Source organism: Canis aureus, chromosome X (genome assembly GCF_053574225.1).
Source record: "Canis aureus isolate CA01 chromosome X, VMU_Caureus_v.1.0, whole genome shotgun sequence".
Classification (NCBI taxonomy): domain Eukaryota; kingdom Metazoa; phylum Chordata; class Mammalia; order Carnivora; family Canidae; genus Canis; species Canis aureus.
The window spans coordinates 113,631,980-113,650,087 of NC_135649.1; the positions used below are offsets into that span (position 1 = coordinate 113,631,980).

At 41.7% G+C, this 18,108-nt stretch overlaps 1 protein-coding gene across 7 annotated transcripts in view; it reads left to right on the forward strand.

The window, feature by feature from the left end:
* Positions 1-18,108, forward strand: part of LOC144308047 (uncharacterized) — a 404,506-nt gene that overhangs the window by 260,912 nt on the left and 125,486 nt on the right. For all 7 annotated transcript variants that reach the window (XM_077888199.1, XM_077888194.1, XM_077888198.1 and 4 more), the window contains 2 exons: positions 15,247-15,833; positions 17,298-17,457. In XM_077888199.1, coding sequence (XP_077744325.1) covers positions 15,247-15,426 — 180 coding nt within the window. In that variant the 3' untranslated portion in view covers positions 15,427-15,833; positions 17,298-17,457. The remainder of the gene's footprint in view (positions 1-15,246; positions 15,834-17,297; positions 17,458-18,108) is intronic.

Here is an 18,108-nt window from a genome sequence, read left to right on the forward strand (position 1 = left end):
GATCTGATCACATGAAGTTGTTTATGTCACCATGTGTCACCTGCCCTCCATGTGAATTCTAATAACTGCTGGCTACTTTCCAGATCAATCCTGCCAAACTTTTGGTATATTCTGGAAGTTCCGAGACCCAAATTCAGACTTCTGTCAGTTTCTTTCCATCATCTTTTCTCTTCACTGCTGACACTTTAGCAAATTTGTATTTTGACTGGTGGAGGTCAACTACACATCTGATCCTCCGTGCAGTATGTGAAATGAGTTCCCAGACCTATCAAATTAGCAGGCGATAACTTTTTAAAACTCCATTTATCAAACAGCTAGAAAGAGTCTCTTTAGACCACTGCTAATCAGTGTATCTAAATTTTTCCTACCACTTAGTTTTACCTTCAAAAGACTTGCTACATATCATCCAGTGAAGGTTTTGTTAAGTAACTCAAGCGTGGAATTTTAGTGTCTCATTTGAGGAGAACTCTGCCAAAGTGTTCCTGTTACTCAACTCAGCATTTGGCCTGTGGGGAGAGCCTTGTGGCCTCTGCTCTGCTCATCTGCCCACTCAAATCTATTCTAGGCTTACTTCGTAGATTCTGATCTGAACTGTTTTTCAGAGTTCCAGACATGTTCTTTTCAAAAACAAACAGAAAAGAACTGGTTTGGCTGAACTCTGTGTCTGTCCTGCTCTCTCCAGCTGCAGCAATGGCACTCGGGCCTAAGTGCTCAAGGGATGTGATTAGAGACATGAGATAGCATTGAAATTCGTGCCATGCAGCATTCAAGTTCAGCTAGCATGTGAAAGATTATGGTGCTTTTCTTTCCAATTAGTAAACACTGAGTTATATTTTTGTCTTTTTCATTTTGTGTTTGTTTGGAGGGGAAAAAAATCACTTTACTTCCTTCTAAACTTATAACTAAGGAAGACAGACATCAATGGTGCTGCAAACATGCTATGGGAAAGAAAATACATAAATCAACCTATTTCCTATAGCAGCTACATCAGTAGAAGAAAAGACTGGATGGGAAAGTACCCTGGTAGTTTTGAAATTGAATTTAGGTTGGTAGCTCAGAGCATACTATCTTGGGACTCATCAGATACCAACATCTTTTGCTGCATATGAGAAAAGTGAGAATCAGGGAGGTCAAAGTAGTGGTTGTCCACTCTGGCTGTACACTAAATCTATCTGGGAACTTTAGAAAATAGGGCTGCCTGTGCCCCCCTTCCAGAGCCCATCTGATTGGTTGGGGATGGAACCTGGCATTGATGTTTTTTTTTTCTTTAAAAAAAAAAAGCTCCCCCCCACCCCCGCCCCAGGTGGTTCCCATACGTAGCCTAAGTTTAGAATCCCTAAACTGAGTTTAAAGCTCAGTGGCAGAGTGGGGAGTAGAACAGAACCATGTAAATCCCAAATCAGAGATGTGTCCACTGCCCCCCATGCTGCCTCCTTACAGAACATGGGCTTTGGCATCGCAGAGAGCATTGAAATAGGGCGAGCCACCGCCACACTGGAGAGGAAAAGTGTAGCAGCCAGGAACTGTTTGAATAGAAGGGAGAATGCAAGACCCATGTTAGTCACATTCAGGCATTTCCCAGGAGACACAGGACACACAGGGAACTGCTGCCACACTACGTAACTCAGGTTGGAATTCAGTCAGATCTTACTCTGATTGTGGTACCCTCCGGAAAAAGATACTTATCGTTCAGCAAATGAAATGATGGTAGAACTTCTTCAGGAGGCAGATGCTTGGAATCCTCTTCCTTCCCAGAGGCTTCAAGGAACCCAATCATTCCTGCAAATTCCTTAAGTCAGCAGGTCATTCGTTAACCCCTCTTTTGCCACCCTAACATTCTGCCCCCTGTTACACAGTGGTGACCTGGAATCTGATACAGTGCCTGACCTATACTTAGTTCTCATTATTTGCAGGTTCCATATTTGCAAATTCACTAAAATTTGTTTGTAAACCCAAAATCAATATCCGCAGAGCTTTCATGGTCATTTGTGGACATATGAAAGGCAACAGAAAATTTTGGATCTCCCAAAGCGCATGCATACTTCCAGCTGAAGTTACATGAGACAAAGTTTCACCTACTTGGTTTTTAGCTCTAACACTATGAACAAGTGTACATTTGCCAGCCAACTTAGTGGCACGATCTTAAAATTTTTGTGCTTTTTTTGGTGATTTCACTGTTTAAAATGGCTTCCAAATATAATGCTGAGGTATTGTCTAGTGTTGCCAAACACAAGAAGGCTGTGATGTGCTTTATAGAGAAAACACATGTGTGCAATGAGCTTTGTTCAGGCATGACTTATAAATGATGGTGGCCATGAGTTCAATATTGATGAACCAACAATGTATATTGAAACAGAAATATACATAAGACAAAGTTATGTACTGGTCAGTTAACAAAAATGTCATGATCAGAGACTCTCAGGAACCTAAGTCTGTATTTTCCCTAGAGCAATGTTGCAGTATTTGCTAAATTGGTATTCAAGGTAACTTCATAGAACATCACTACTGCAAATAACAAGAATCTACGATATATGATAAGTGCTCAAGAAATGCTTATTGGGCAAATGAGCAAGAGAACAAAAACCTCACATCTGCATATTTTTATGTATACAAAATTGTATGTGTATTCGTAATGAATTCAGCGCTGGTGCTGAGGCCTCAAAGATGCCAAAAACAGGGATCCCTGGGTGGCGCAGCGGTTTGGCGCCTGCCTTTGGCCCAGGGCGCGATCCTGGAGACCCGGGATTGAGTCCCACGTCGGGCTCCCATGCACGGAGCCTGCTTCTCCCTCTGCCTGTGTCTCTGCCTCTCTCTCTCTCTCTGTGTGACTATCATAAATAAATTTTTTAAAAAAGATGCCAAAAACAGCTAGCCTTTACTGAGTTCTTACAGTGAACCAGACGCTTTACATGTATTATTTTATTTTATCCTCACAACAGTCCTAGGAGGCAGACGCTTATTTTCTCCATTTTTCAGAGAGGGTAACTGAGGCCCAAAGAAATGAAAGAACTTGCTCAAAATCCCTCAACTAGGAAGCAGTGAATACATATTTGAACCCAGATAGCTTAACCATTGTTATTAGCTGAATTGTGCTCCCACAAAACTCATATGATAAAGTCCTACCCTTGAGTACCTTAGAATGTAATGTATTGGAGACAGGGTTTTTAAAGAGGTGATTAAGGAATTAAGGACAAATGAGATCATTGGGGTTGGCCATGGTCCAAAATGACTGGTGTCCTTATAAGAAGAGGAGATTAGGACACTGTGACATGCACAAAAGAAAGACAATGTGAAGACACAAGGAGAAGATGACCATCCACAAGCCACAAGAACAGAGGCCCTCAGAAGGAACCAACCCTGCTGACACCTCGATCTTAGACTTCTGGCTTTCAGAACTAAAAAATAAATAAATTTATTTATTTATGGGGAAATAAATTTCTGTTGTTTAAGCCACTTAGACTGTACTACTCTGTTATGGCAGCCTAAGCAAACTAATACAACTACACTCTCAATGCCTGGCTGATAAATAAGACATGGCCCCAGACTCCAGATCATTCAGAGTCTAGCCACTTGTCATAATCCACTGGAGGCGGTGTTCTCCCGGGGAGGGAGGAGTATAGTTGCAAATGAGGCTATGACTAAATCTGGAATTCTGGAACTGCCTGCAAGGATGGAGCGAGGGAGGAAAAAGTGCTGGATCTTGGGCCAAAGCCAAGTGGAGCATAAAGGTGGCCAAGCCAGAACAAAGCACTGGGAGGGGTGCCAAGTAACAGAATTACAAGTAAAACAGGAAGGAGTTGTGCTGGATGAGAAATGAGCCAAATTGATCTGGCCGAGAAAGAGGACCAGGTCACAAAGGCAAATGTTTAAAAAGCAAAGCCCAAAGGCATAAGACAATGAGAAAGGGATTGTGAAGACTGCTTTCTGGATCCGTAGCCCACCTGAGACCCAACTGGCCATAATGTGCAGCTCTAGAAACCTTAAACCCACTTCCTTTTTGTGCTCCTTTATCTGGATAAAAACCTCACTGTTGAAATTGGATTCTAACATCCCCATTAATATATGGTTGAGTGACAGACTGATCATAACTGTGTCATGTTGGGTTCCCCAGAAGCAGATGCTATGACAAAGATTCTGGAACACAGTAGTTTTTAATTTTAATAGCAGAGAGGATAAATCTCTCCTTATTTTCTACGTTTTCAAAAACATTCTTGACAATTTTGCATACATTGTTTTCTTATATTTTCTTAAGTTATTATTTCCCATTTAAAAAAGGAAGTCCATCGTGTTTCTGATGGAAACTACATGAAACTGATATATTTATTTGAAAGGGATTAGCATATTTATTATATCAAGACTTCCTATCTAGGAGCAGGATCTATCTCTACATTTATTTGGGTCTTGTTTTATGTCCCTCAATAACATAAATAGCTCTCAAGTAAATCTTATACTTTCTTTGCTAATTTTTTTCCTGTTTTGTAGTTTTTGTCTCCATTGTTCATAGGATGTGTGTGTGTGATTCCCCACGTCCCCCCATTTCCATTTCTCTCTGCTTTCTACTAGTAAATGAATTGATTTCTAAAATATTTCCCCTGGTACCTTGTATGTTACTAAATTATTTTACTTGTGATCCTCTAATCTACTTTTTAATTGCACCTATTAGGTTTCCTAAGAAGCCGTCATACCATGTGCACATCAAGATAATATGACTTCCAATATTTACATAAATTCTTCTCTTTTTAAGGCCTGTTGATAAATCATTGGATGCTACATATGAAACTAATGACGTGCTAGATATTGGCTAATTGAATTTACATGAGAAATCGTAAAAATAAATAAATAAAAGAAAGCTGATCGCACTGGCTGGAACTCTGAAGAAATGAGAACGCTGTTGGCTGGCGTTTAGCTTAGAGCTGTGCACCCCATGTGTCCCTCCTGGTGGCTCTGCCCTCAGGGTGAAATTGCTGGGTCAGAGCGCCCCCCCACCCAGCAGCACCAATCAGAGGGTGAGGGAGGGATACAATTTGAGGAGGCCTCTGCCTAACTGTGAGCTGGATGGGGTGGGGGGGCCCCGCGGGGCAGGGTGTGAAGTACATCTCCAAGACGTGACCCACACGATGATTTCTAATCATAGTAGTGACATTTTTAAAAACTAAGAAAATCTGAGCTGCTTACTTTTCGGGTCTGGTCAAAACACCCCCCCACCTCCACCCCGTTAAACAGAGTGGGGCGAAAATGCCCCCGGCAACACATCTTGTGCCCAAGGGGAAGCTGGAGGCACCGTCTGCCACTCCCTCACTGCGCCTGAGGACTGTGCAGGTGCCACGTGGCTCTGCTGTTGTTTGCAAAGCCCAGCCCGCGTCTCACCCCCTTCTCTGTCGTCAGGAACAAAACCCGCTTCACATGCCCAGGCCCACGCGGACCCACGTGCTGAGCATTATAGGCAACTACACAAAGCTTGCTCTCCTCCTCTCACTGCTATGAGGAATTCTTTTTCATGCTTTGGAAATGAGTAGCTGGGGTCATTTGCTCTCCACCTCTACCTTTTTGCTCTCCTGTTTTGAAATCACCATGCCAGCTCTGAGAAAGCTAAGATCAAGGCACCCTGGTTATCAGATGATTTCTCTCTTCTATCTCGACCCCTCGTCATCCCCCTTCCATCATCCTTCCATGTGGTACAAGTATTTATTTGAGTGCCTTGGGCTCTAAGCTCTGCAGGGCGAGTGGCTGTGTTTTAGTTTTCCTCTTCTGCTCTCTGAGACACCTGTAATAATTATCAGCCTAAAATTAACCCAATTCATCAGATGCGCAGTGTTTGGTTGCTCTTCAAAGCTTTTTGTTTTTTCCTGGCCAGTGCTGGCTGGAATGGCATGATGCTAGCCTAAATTTCACATACATACAATGAGAAGATTTGCCTCATTTTTCTAGGACTTTGATGCTTTGGTGTTTTGCGCCCAGGCTGATAGCGCAAGTTGCCTAGTAACCAGCTGAAGACCAGCACCAGAGTAGAAACTGGAGAAGCCACATTCCTTAATAATGAGAGCAATAGCTGGGAATCAGTGAGTTTGGGGTCACGGTTGGGCTGGATGCTCATTCCTTTGAGGCTGTGACTGGCGTGTCTTTTATTAAGCTGCTCAAATCCTCCATCTGTAAAATGGGCCTGACATGTGACAGTGGGTCCCTCGGGCATGGATCGTAAGCATTAATCAAGAATCCAGAAAACAGTTTGAATTCCTTGGAATCAACGCACCTGGGAAATACATCGGATTGAAAATAACATGGTGCCAGCACAAAGACAATGTGGGAAAGCAGGACCAGCTAAATCCCTGATTTCCAAGATTCTAAAGCAAACGCAATAATAGCTGGTTCTCTGCTTGCCTCCTGGCCAAGATAACTGTGTTTATACGATTACCTCAAGGACAGAAAGTTGTGACAAATGCATTGAAAATGGAGAAGAAATGTACCAAAGTGTTACAAAACAATCTGAGCTACTTGGTCTGAGGTCAATCCACATATGTGGCATCTACTCAGCACTAATTTGGCTAGTCTTACTTAAAGAAGTCTGTCACTCCAAGGAATTGAAATCTCAAGACACAAGGTATATGGTGCCATGAATTATAAAAATAGCTTCATCTGGGTTTTAATCTCTTCCATTGATGCTAAGGTAGAATTTGGGGTTACCTGAGCCAACATGCCTCGTCTAGGGTTCAAGAACTTCTCTCACCCCGGCAATCGGAGCATGCTTTTGCCCCCTCACAATTACCCTGGGCAGACCTTGCATTTCCCTCCTGCTGCTTTATTTTTCCTTCCCTCACATAACGTGGCATTCTTCATTGCCGTGAACCTAGAGGCTCACAAACTTCTGCCTTTAAAATGTGTTTTTTTTTTCTTCATAGTTCTCTTGGATGATCCGAAACAAAATTATCCTGAGAATCGCCAGCTCAAGTTATCCTTTTGTAAAAATGGACTGTTTTATTTCCCAGGCCCACAGTGGTCATGGAGTCCCTGAGGCATCACTAGGCATCAAGAAGAATGGAGTCCAAGTCCTTTCTCTTCTGTTTTCTGTGCATGCTTGAGGCAAATTACTCATCTCTTGCAATCTTAGATTCTTTCTATAAAACAGATAATACACTCAAAAGTTGTTGAGAGGATTAGATAAGGATATAATGGACACATATACATAAAGATCATTATGTATACATGTGTAATGATAACATAGATATAGACATACATGGTCATATATCTATATCTTTCTCTTTTTCTCTCTCTCTAGACCATATATATGTATTATAATATATATTCAGCAATTTCATAAGTACTCTGTGTTCAACAAACTTGTTATCAATAGCACTTTCCTTTCTCTCTCTCTCTCTCTCGCTCTCTCTTCACTCTCCCTCCCTGTCTCTTTCCCTTCCCTTTTTCTAGCTCTCATACCAATCATGATGGCTTTTCTAGAAGCTAGAGGTAGGACCCTGTATTACCTAACAAAAATAGATGTGTTCCTTTGGAGGGAATTTTAAACCAGGTTAGAAAGTAAAACATCTTGTCCACCAGCCTGCCTTATGAGTTTCAGCAATGTCTGGAGAATCCAGCCACTTCATGTGTTCCTCCACTCCATGCCAGGGCCACTCGTTAATCACAAGTGCAAACAGCATGATTACTACACAAGGCAAAGATACCTCCTATTAAAAAAAAAAAAAAAAAGCTGGGCAGCCCGGGTAGCTCAGCGGTTTAGCGCTGCCTTCAGCCCGGGGCCTGATCCTGGAGACCCAGGATCGAGTCCCACATTGGGCTCCATGCAGGAGCCCTCTCTTTCTCTCAGTGTCTCTCATGAATAAATAAAATCTTTTTTTAAAAAAGAGGGGTAGACAAGTTTTAATTACCTTATACTGTATCTATTTATTCATAAGAGACAGAGAGAGAGGCAGAGACAAGGCAGAGGGAGAAGCAGGCTCCCTATGGGAAGCCTGATGTAGAACTCAATCTCAGGACCCCGGGATCATAACCTGAGCCAAAGGCAGATGCTCAACCACTGAGCCATCCAGGTGTCCCATACTGAATATTTTTAAGTGCTGTTCACCAAGCATAAAAGGAAAGCATCACAAGTCACAACCCTAGAGAGAGAGAAGCCATCTTACACTGAAAACTCTCAAGGGCTACTAGGCCATTTGTGCCTTCTCTCTGGGTATTAGGGAACTCACTGTACAGAGACATGATTGCTTTTGGCTCAATCTGATCCACCAGCAAGGACTCTGAAAGGCATTCATTTAATCACTTGTCCTGAAACCACTACTGAAAGTGCAGCCAGCTGAGCTGACGCAGGAAACCAGGTCCCTGCGCCTAACTTGGAAGACGAGAGGAAGAATCACACCAGACGGTTGACTAAAGGCCAGGTACTATGATGGCCCTCGCCCTCAGAACACTGGGAATTTCTAAACACTGCCCTGACCCACAGTAGTTTTCTTCAAATACAGGAACTTTTGGAAATCCCATTCTGTTTCCCTGTGAAACACATCTGGGTGCTTCAATGGGGGGCAGGTGATTCCCAAAGGCTGATGGCTCCAATGACATGTGACTTTGAAACTGGCTCTTTTCTAAAAAGAAGCAGAACAGAGGTCTCTTCCACTTCTGTTCTGGTCTGCCCAGGACTTTGCCAGCTTTAGCTGTGAGCGTGCCTAGTCCTGGGAAACCCTGCAGTCCTGGGGAAACACAGAACAGCTTTCTTAAATGTAGCCAGGGGTGGGGATGGTCACATGATCACCAATTTCTTTAAGTAGAATAAGGCCTTGCTCAATTTAGAAAAATCCAGAAAAAAACTTTATTGGTCAAGCCACAATCCACATGCCATTTGAGATCTGCTCTTTGTTCTCCAATTCAATGGCTGTATTTAGTTTTGAGGCAGAAATCCCTTTGCAAAATGGCTGAAAGCTATGGAACCTATCCCTTGAAAAATCTATACACATCCACATTATATTGAAGTATAACATACATAGTGTGCTGAAGTTACATAAGGTTACAGTCTGATAAATTCTCCCAAACTGAACACACCCCTATCAATAGCACCCAGATCAAAAATAGAATATTACCAGCACCCCAACAAGACCTCTTTTTCCCTCTTCAATTATTAGACCATCAAGAGTAAATGCTACCCCGACTTCTGACACCTTAATTAGCTTCTGCCTGCTTTTGAATTTCATATAAAGGAAATCATCTAGTATATACACTTTTATATTTGGCTTCTTAAAATTCAACATTATGTTTGTGAGAGTAGTCCGTGTTATTCTGTGTAGTTGCAGTGCATTAATTCCCATGTAGATTCCATTGTACTGACTGTACCACATTCTATTAATCTGTTCTAATATGATGGATATTTTGGTAGTTTTTAAATTTGGACTGTTGAGAATAGTATTATTACATTCTCATACATGTGTTTTAGTGAACAACTGTGCATTTCTTTCAGATATAAACCAAAAAAAAAAAAAAAAAAGAATGGCTGAGCCCTACAACGTATGTATGTTCAGCTTTAGCAGATACTGTTTTTATTTCATTTGTTTTTTTTAAGATTTATTTATTTATTTATGATAGACATAGAGAGAGAGAGAGAGAGGCAAAGACACAGGAGGAGGGAGAAGCAGGCTCCATGCTGGGAGCCCGACGTGGGACTTGATCCCAAGACTCCAGGATTATGCCCTGGGCCAAAGGCAGGCGCTAAACCACTGAGCCACCCAGGGATCCCCTATTTCATTTGTTTTTAAGTTGACATACAGTGAAATTCACTTTTGTTTTGGTGTCAAGTTCAGTGACTTTTGACAAATGCATGGTGTCATGTAACCACTACCACACTCTGGATTAAACCACAAAAGCTCCCCTAAATTCATGCTGTTCCTTTATGGTCAACCCCTTACCCACCCTTTTTCCTGAAAAGCCACTAGTCACTCTATAGTTTGCTTTTTCAGAATGTCTTATAAATGGCATTATTGCAGTATGCAACTTCTTAGACTGGTTTCTCTCATTTGGCACAATGTATTTGTGATTTATCTATGTTGTTCATATATACTTAGATTATTCCTCTCTATTATTGAGTAGCATTTCATTTTATGGATCATAATTTGGATTTTTGAAAAATATTTATTTATTTATTTATTTATTTATTTGAGAGAGAGCGCAAGTGGGGTGGGGGTGCAGAGGCAGAGGGAAAAGCAGACTCCCTGCTGACCAAGGAACCTAATGCAATGCAGGGGCTTGATCCCAGGACCCTGGGATCATGACCTGAGCCAAAGGCAGGCACTTAACTGACTGAGCCACCCAGGTGCCCCTGGATCACAATTTGTTGATTCATTCATCTGTTGAAAGACATTTTTTTCACTTTAAGGCTTTTATAAAAATTCACGTACAGCTTTGTGTGTGAATATAAGTTTTCATTTCTTTTGGATAATCACTTAGGAATGTTAGTGCATTTGGTATTTTGTTTACCTTAAACTGTTAAATTATTTTCTAGAATGTCTGTCCCATTTTGAGTTTCCATCAGTAATGTATAAGAGCTCCAGTTGCTCTGAATGCTCACAGCACCTGGTATTAGGTTATTGTATAAACCATTCCGATAGCTGTGTAGTCATATCTTATTGCAGTTTTAATTTACATTTCCCTAGTGACTAATGATGTTGAACATACTTCCATGTGTTCATTTGCCATCCTCAGATACTTTATGTATTCTGTCCAGGGTTTTTGGTTGTAATCAGTGGGAGGATGGAATGAAGTGTGTTTATCCCATTTTAGCCAGATCCAGAAGTCCTCCATACCATTTTTCTCCAATTTTTTTTCTCCAATTTTTAATTGAAATATAGTTGACATCTAATATTAAATTGGTTTCAGGGGTACAACAGGGATTTAACATTATATACATTACAAAATGCTCACTACAATTAGTGTATTACAGTATTATTGACTATATTCCATATGCTGTACTTTTAAGCCCCGTGATTTACTTATTTTATACCTGGAAGTTTGTACTTCTCCATCTCTTTTTTTTTTTAAGATTTTATTTATTTATTCATGAGAGACACAGAGAGAGAGAGGCAGAGACACAGACAGAGGGAGAAGCAGGCTCCATGCAGGGAGCCCAATGTGGGACTCCATCCCGGGTCTCCAGGATCACGTCCTGGGCTGAAGGCGGCGCTAAACCACTGAGCCACTCGGGCTGCCCTGCTTCTCCATCTCTTTCACCCATTTCGCCCATCTCCTCACTCCCCCCCTTTGGCAACTACCAGTTTATTCTCTGTATTTATGAGCCTGTTTCTCTCTTTTTTGTTGTCATTATGGTTTGTTTTGTTCTTTAAATTCCACAAATAAGTGAAATCATATGGTATGAAAAGATGCTCAGTGTCATTCATCATCAGGAAGATGCAAATCAAAATCACAATGAAACATCACCTCATACCTGTTAGAATGGCTAGTATCAAAAAGGGAAGAGATAGCAAGTTTGTTGGGGAGGATGTGGAGAAAAGGGTACCTCTGTGCGCTGTTGGTGGGGATGTAAATTGGTGCAGCCACTGTGCAATACGGTATGGAGTTTCCTCAAAAAACTAAACGTAGGAATATCATATGATGCAGTTGTTCCACTGCTGGGCAATTATTCAAAGGAAGCAAAAACAGTAATTCAGAAAGATATATGCACCTCTATGTTTACTGCAGCATTATTTACAATAGATATGGAAGCAAGCTGAGCACCCATCAAAAGATGAATGGATAAAGAAGAGGTGATATATATAGACACACAATGGACTATTACTCGGTCATAAAAAGAATAAAATCTTGCCATTTGTGATAATATGGATAGACCTGGGGTATTATCCTAAATGAGATAAGCCAAACAGAGGAAGACTCCATACCTTGAACTGAATTTTAGCATTTTCCTCAGAGAATATGCTTTCTGTTGGTCTTATAGACAGCAGAGCAGATAAATAGAGCATTAACAGCATGAGGACTCCAGAGGCTATGAATGCATCTTGACAACACTCAAGGACACCTCTTCTTTGAATCATGCCTCCCGATTTGTTGAGAACCTGCTGTTCTGTGTGATAAGCTCCTACAAAATTCAAGTGTGCAGGAAAACTCGTTTGAATTAATTGAAAATACATCCACACCCATCTTCTGTCAACCCATTTTGCTTCCCAAGGAGACAAACTCACCCATGCCCTTTGGGCTATGGTCTTTTAAACTGCTATCATAGAAGATAAGTGGATCTACTTGGGTGCTTTCTCCCTTTTCCACAGTGTTCCTGGAATTACCTCAAATTTCATTTGACCCTGTATTCCCCAAAGTAGTGAGACAGGCTTCCCCCTGATGTACACACACTTCTCAGGCTGCCTTAACAACAGAATTGGTAAGGCACGAGTCCTGGTGATCAGCTATGACAACACATTTGTCTAACTGGAGCTGGTCTCAAAACATACTATTTCTGGTATAGCCAGAGCTTAAGTCTAAAGATGCCCATGTATTGACATCCATCTTCACTTATTAGGCAGGATTACTCGAACCCATACATAATCCTCTAGGAGGACATCAGGCGTTTTAAACAGCTTCATTAACTCATCCAGGTCATTAGAATAATGCTCCTCAAAGTGTGGCCTGCAGAATGGCAGCCTCAGCATCAACTGGGAGCTTGCTAGAAATCCCGAGGTTCAGGCAGCCCCTCCTAAATGAGGTCTCTGGAGGTAGACACAGGAATCTGTATCTTAACAAGCTTTCCAAGGGATTCTTATGCATCCCAAAGTCTAAGAGCCACCAATTAGTGATTTACACTTATCCCGAAGCTGATTTTTTTATAAATTTATTTTTTATTGGTGTTCAATTTGCCAACATATAGAATAACACCCAGTGCTCATCCCATCAAGTGCCCCCCTCAGTGCCCATCACCCCGTCACCCTGTCCCCCCCCCACCTCCCCTTCCACTACCCCTTGTTCATTTCCCAGAGTTAGGAGTCTCTCATGTTCTGTCTCCCTCCCTGATATTTCCCACTCATTTTTTCTCCTTTCCCCTTTATTCCCTTTCATTATTTTTATATTCCCCAAATGAATGAGACCATGTAATGTTTGTTCTTCTCCGATTGACTTATTTCACTCAGCATAATACCCTCCAGTTCCATCCACGTCGAAGCAAATGGTGGGTATTTGTCGTTTCTATGGCTGAGGAATATTCCATTGTATACATGAACCACATCTTCTTTATCCATTCATCTTTCGATGGACACCGAGGCTCCTTCCACAGTTTGGCTATTGTGGACATTGCTGCTATAAACATCGGGGTGCAGGTGTCCCGGTGTTTCATTGCATCTGTATCTTTGGGGTAAATCCCCAGCAGCGCAATTGCTGGGTCGTAGGGCAGATCTATTTTTAACTCTTTGAGGAACCTCCACACAGTTTAATGCAATCCCTATCAAAATACCATGGACTTTCTTCAGAGAGTTGGAACAAATTATTTTAAGATATGTGTGGAATCAGAAAAGACCCCGAATAGCCAGGGGAATTTTAAAAAAGAAAACCATAGCTGGGTGCATCACAATGCCAGAAATCAGGTTGTACTACAAAGCTGTTGTCATCAAGACTGTGTGGTACTGGCACAAAAACAGACACATAGATCAGTGGAACAGAATAGAGAATCCAGAAGTGGACCCTCAACTTTATGGTCAACTAATATTCGATAAAGGAGGAAAGACTATCTACTGGAAGAAAGACAGTCTCTTCAATAAATGGTGCTGGGAAATTGGACATCCACATACAGAAGAATGAAACTAGACCACTCTCTTGCACCATACACAAAGATAAACTCAAAATGGATGAAAGATCTAAATGTGAGACAAGATTCCATCAAAATCCTAGAGGAGAACACAGGCAACACCCTTTCTGAACTTGGCCACAGTAACTTCTTGCAAGATACATCCACGAAGGCAAGAGAAACAAAAGCAAAAATGAACTATTGGGACTTCATCAAGATAAGAAGCTTTTGCACAGCAAAGGATACAGTCAACAAAACTCAAAGACAACCTACAGAATGGGAGAAGATATTTGCAAATGACGTATCAGATAAAGGGCTAGTTTCCAAGATCTATAAAGAACTTATTAAACTCAACAGCAAAGAAACAAACAATCCAATCATGAAATGGGCAAAAGACATAAACAGAAATCTCACAGAGGAAGACAGAGACGCGGCCAACAAGCATGTGAGAAAATGCTCCGCATCACTTGCCATCAGGGAAATACAAAGCAAAACCACCATGAGATCCCACCTCACACCAGTGAGAATGGGGAAAATTAACAAGGCAGGAAACCACAAATGTTGGAGAGGATGTGGAGAAAGGGGAACCCTCCTGCACTGTTGGTGGGAATGGGAACTGATGCAGCCACTGGAAAACTGTGTGGAGGTTCCCCGAAGCTGATTTTAAAAGTTGGGAAGAGGAAGTGAGCGGCCTCTCCCAATATTTTCAGATTTGTACCCAGTGTTGATGTATTAGCCTTTCAGGACCAGACTTCCCTAACCTAAACAGGGATGACCTAAAATGGCTCCAGTAATAGCCATGACAAGACTGTAAGACTGCCAGCTTCCAGGAGAGTGTGTGGCCCTCCTTTTACAACCATAGGTGGTAAAATATTATTATGAAGTGTAGGTAAAAAATAATAATAATACAGTCCCAGTTTTGAGCTACTTCGGAGGAAATGCACATGGTAAGGTAATTTTTATGACAGTTTTTAAAAATACTTTACAATTAATGTTTTAAAAAATTACATTCAGAAACACGAGGCAAAAACAGGCAAAGCTATTTGTGGTGTATTTCCCCCAGGAAAGATAGTATTTTCTGAGCATGATACTAGGGCAAAATGAGCAAGTTTGAGAGTAATTCCAACTATAATCTTGGGCTTGAGCCTAGTTAAAGGAATTCTGAGAGCTGAAATCAAGTAGATGCAAACTGGCAAAGAAGACAGAAGCAGACTTTAAAATTGGTCTCCAATTGGTCAGATGCTGTTAATAAATATTTATTGGGTACTTATTATGTGCAGAGTGTGTGCTTCGTGCTGAAGCTGGCTATCATTATGCCAATTTGGTAGTATAATAAACTAGCCTTATACAATGTCCACCGAATCCAGGGTAGGCAATAGAAGGTTATGAAGTTTGATTATTTCCCCATGTACTCTCCTTCCACTTCTCCACAGTCTCCCCAGCCCCTTTTCAAGGTGTGTTTTCTTCCACAGGAAGCCGAGACTACTGATTTAGCATCAGGGATACAGGATTTCTGTCGTTTCTTTGTTTCGTCCAGACATGAAGATTCTCTGATTCACCCTCCCCACTCCCAGTTATTACCAAGAACATGCATTTTGCAAGTTGATGAACCAAAATCTGAGGTACAAAGGGTGGACTTGGAACTGAGCTAAAGGAGATTGTGATACAAAAGGATCTCTTTGGAGAACTGTGCATCCCTGCTGTTCAAACTTTAAGCAAAAGATACATATCATATGATACTTTTAACTGTTCTTTTCCAACGAGTTTGCAAAAAAAGGAACAAACATTCACTAGAAGTGAATGAGTCCTCACATCTTATCAGTTGACCTTGGGACTGGAGCCCAGCTGCATCCCCAGTTTTTATCCCCAAGCGGCCCCCCCAGACTTCGGTTGCAGCTGACTGAAGAAGAGATCATGTTGGCCATTTAACTGGAACTGCAGAGAATTGGCACATTGCACATGCAGCCCCTGCAGGAATCGTAGCTGGCTACCCATCCTTCTAGTGCTTGAATCCCAGGCAGATGAGGCGCTCGAGAAGAAGCAGAGGCTTATTTAAAAGGTGAGGGTGCTGGGCACTGCTTCCATCCAGGAACACCTCGGGAGGCAAAAGCAGGACAATGGAATGCTTGGGTGAGACTGAATGGCTATATGCCTGGGATCCCCTGACTTTTCCTCCATGTTCTCTGGGTCCTATTATGTCCTTATGTTTGGAAAGAAATTGTGGTATTGTAGGATTTTTCAGAAAGGAAGGGAACATTCACTTTGGATAAGCAAAAGGGTTATTTCTTTCTTTGTGTGAGAGGGTTTTGCTCATTTTCCTTTGTTAATATCCCAGGTATCTGTCCCAGGATCTGCTCTAGCACTATTCTAACCTACATAGTCACTGATTAGCAGTGGGTCCTGTTGCTTAAGGATTTGGAAAGTCTGTTGGCAGACATTAATTCACAGTGAGAGAGGATTCAACTCTGCATGACTCAGACCAGAGTTTCCTAACACTGAGTTTTTTTTTAATTTATTTATTCAGAGAGAGAGAGAGACTGAGAGGCAGAGACACAGGCAGAGGGAGAAGCGGGCTCCATGCTGGGAGCCCGACGCGGGACTCGATCCTGGGTCTCCAGGATCAGACCCCGGGCTGTAGGCGGCGCTAAACCGCTGCGCCACCGGGGGTGCCCCTAACACTGAGTTTGAAGACCTCTTTATACGATCAGAAAAATCTCCAAATCATCATATAGTTTTGCTTGTGTTTCTAGTTTTAGTTGGTTGAGAAAATATTTTATTTTTCTCAAAATGTCTATAGTTTCAAAAACAATTTTAAATGATTTTGTATTTTCTTAATCACAACACCTGTGGACATTTGAAAATAGCAGTCCATATATAGGAAGACCTATTTTTATTCATTATGCAACTTGTACTTGGTGAGCAGAGAGATTAAAGGATCCTTTGGTGGGGCACCTGGGTGGCTCAGTGGTTGAACATCTGCCTTCGGTTCAGGGCATGATCCTAGAGTCCTGGGATAGAGTCCCACATCAGGCTCCTTACAGGGAGCCCGCTTCTCCCTCTGCCTATGTCTCTGCCTCTGTGTGTCTCTCATGAATAAATAAATGAAAAAAATCTTTAAAAAATGAGGGGGTCCTTTTGCAGAGGACCTAGAATTCCTGAATGCCCATAATGCACAGATTTGAAACCAGTGACTTAGACAATGAATGCTATCAAATAAACAGATGAAATGAATGAATACAAAATGAATAATTGGGGAAAAAACCCAAACCTAGACTTATTAGTAAAAGAGAAGGAAGTAGACCTCTTTGCAGAATCTGGAATTATGATGACTTTGATTGGTAAATGGGAAATTATTTTATCATAATTCTTGTTACTGCTGTGAATATCTGCGATGAATTTAGGGGCACTCATTGCTTTGGGTTCAACAAATTGTGTGAGCAGAGCAATCAGATGAAATAAGTCTTCTTTAGAAGTAAATTTTAACTATTAAAATAGTGTTTTTAAGGATGTCTTTTCTCTTCAGGGATTCAGGACAGCAGGCCATGCAAACATTCTTGGCTTCAAGATGTAACATTGCTAGGATGGACAGGCATGTCCTACATGCCCTGAGCGAGGACAGAAGGTAGCTCGCTGCTTCCTACCACACCACCTCTGCTGTTGATGGGATGATCACCACTCATAAGGTGAGGGAAACACCCATGTAATAAATGGAATGTCTGCTCCTAGCAGAGTTGTACTACAGCAAACGGCAGGCTTGTGACTGCTACTTTTCTAATTCCCCATTCAAGTCTGAGTCACAAATCCTCACCTAGGATCTCTGGGGGTGATGTTGGGGCTTTAAGTGCCATTAAATGGAGTTCTGAGCAAAGAGGAGAGTATCACCTAAATCCGATTTTGGTTTAGCCCCTCACTTCTCCTTGAAGTCCCTGAAGTCACTGTGCCCACAATGGACAATGGCAAAAGAAGAAAGGCATTGTTTCTTTTTTTTTTCCAGTGAGCTTGTGTCTAAAACTCCAAATGCAGACCTTTCCAGGCAACTGGATAAAAATCCACGGCTTTGACCCAAGTGCACAGGGAGAGCTTATCCCTCCCCCAGTTCCAAACCCCACTTTCAAAATTTTACCACCCTTACGGAAACTGTATTATGAATGTGAGGCCAGGGTTTAGAACATCCAAGTGTATGTGAGAGAGAAAAGAAGGAAAAGCTACCAGAGCCCAGGGACAGATTCTGCTCCATGAAGGCAAGGGAAACAGAGAAATATACCCATGTATTTGACCTTCTAACACACAGGGTAAAACACACACTAGAGAACTAGAATCTGAACCTCTCAGTT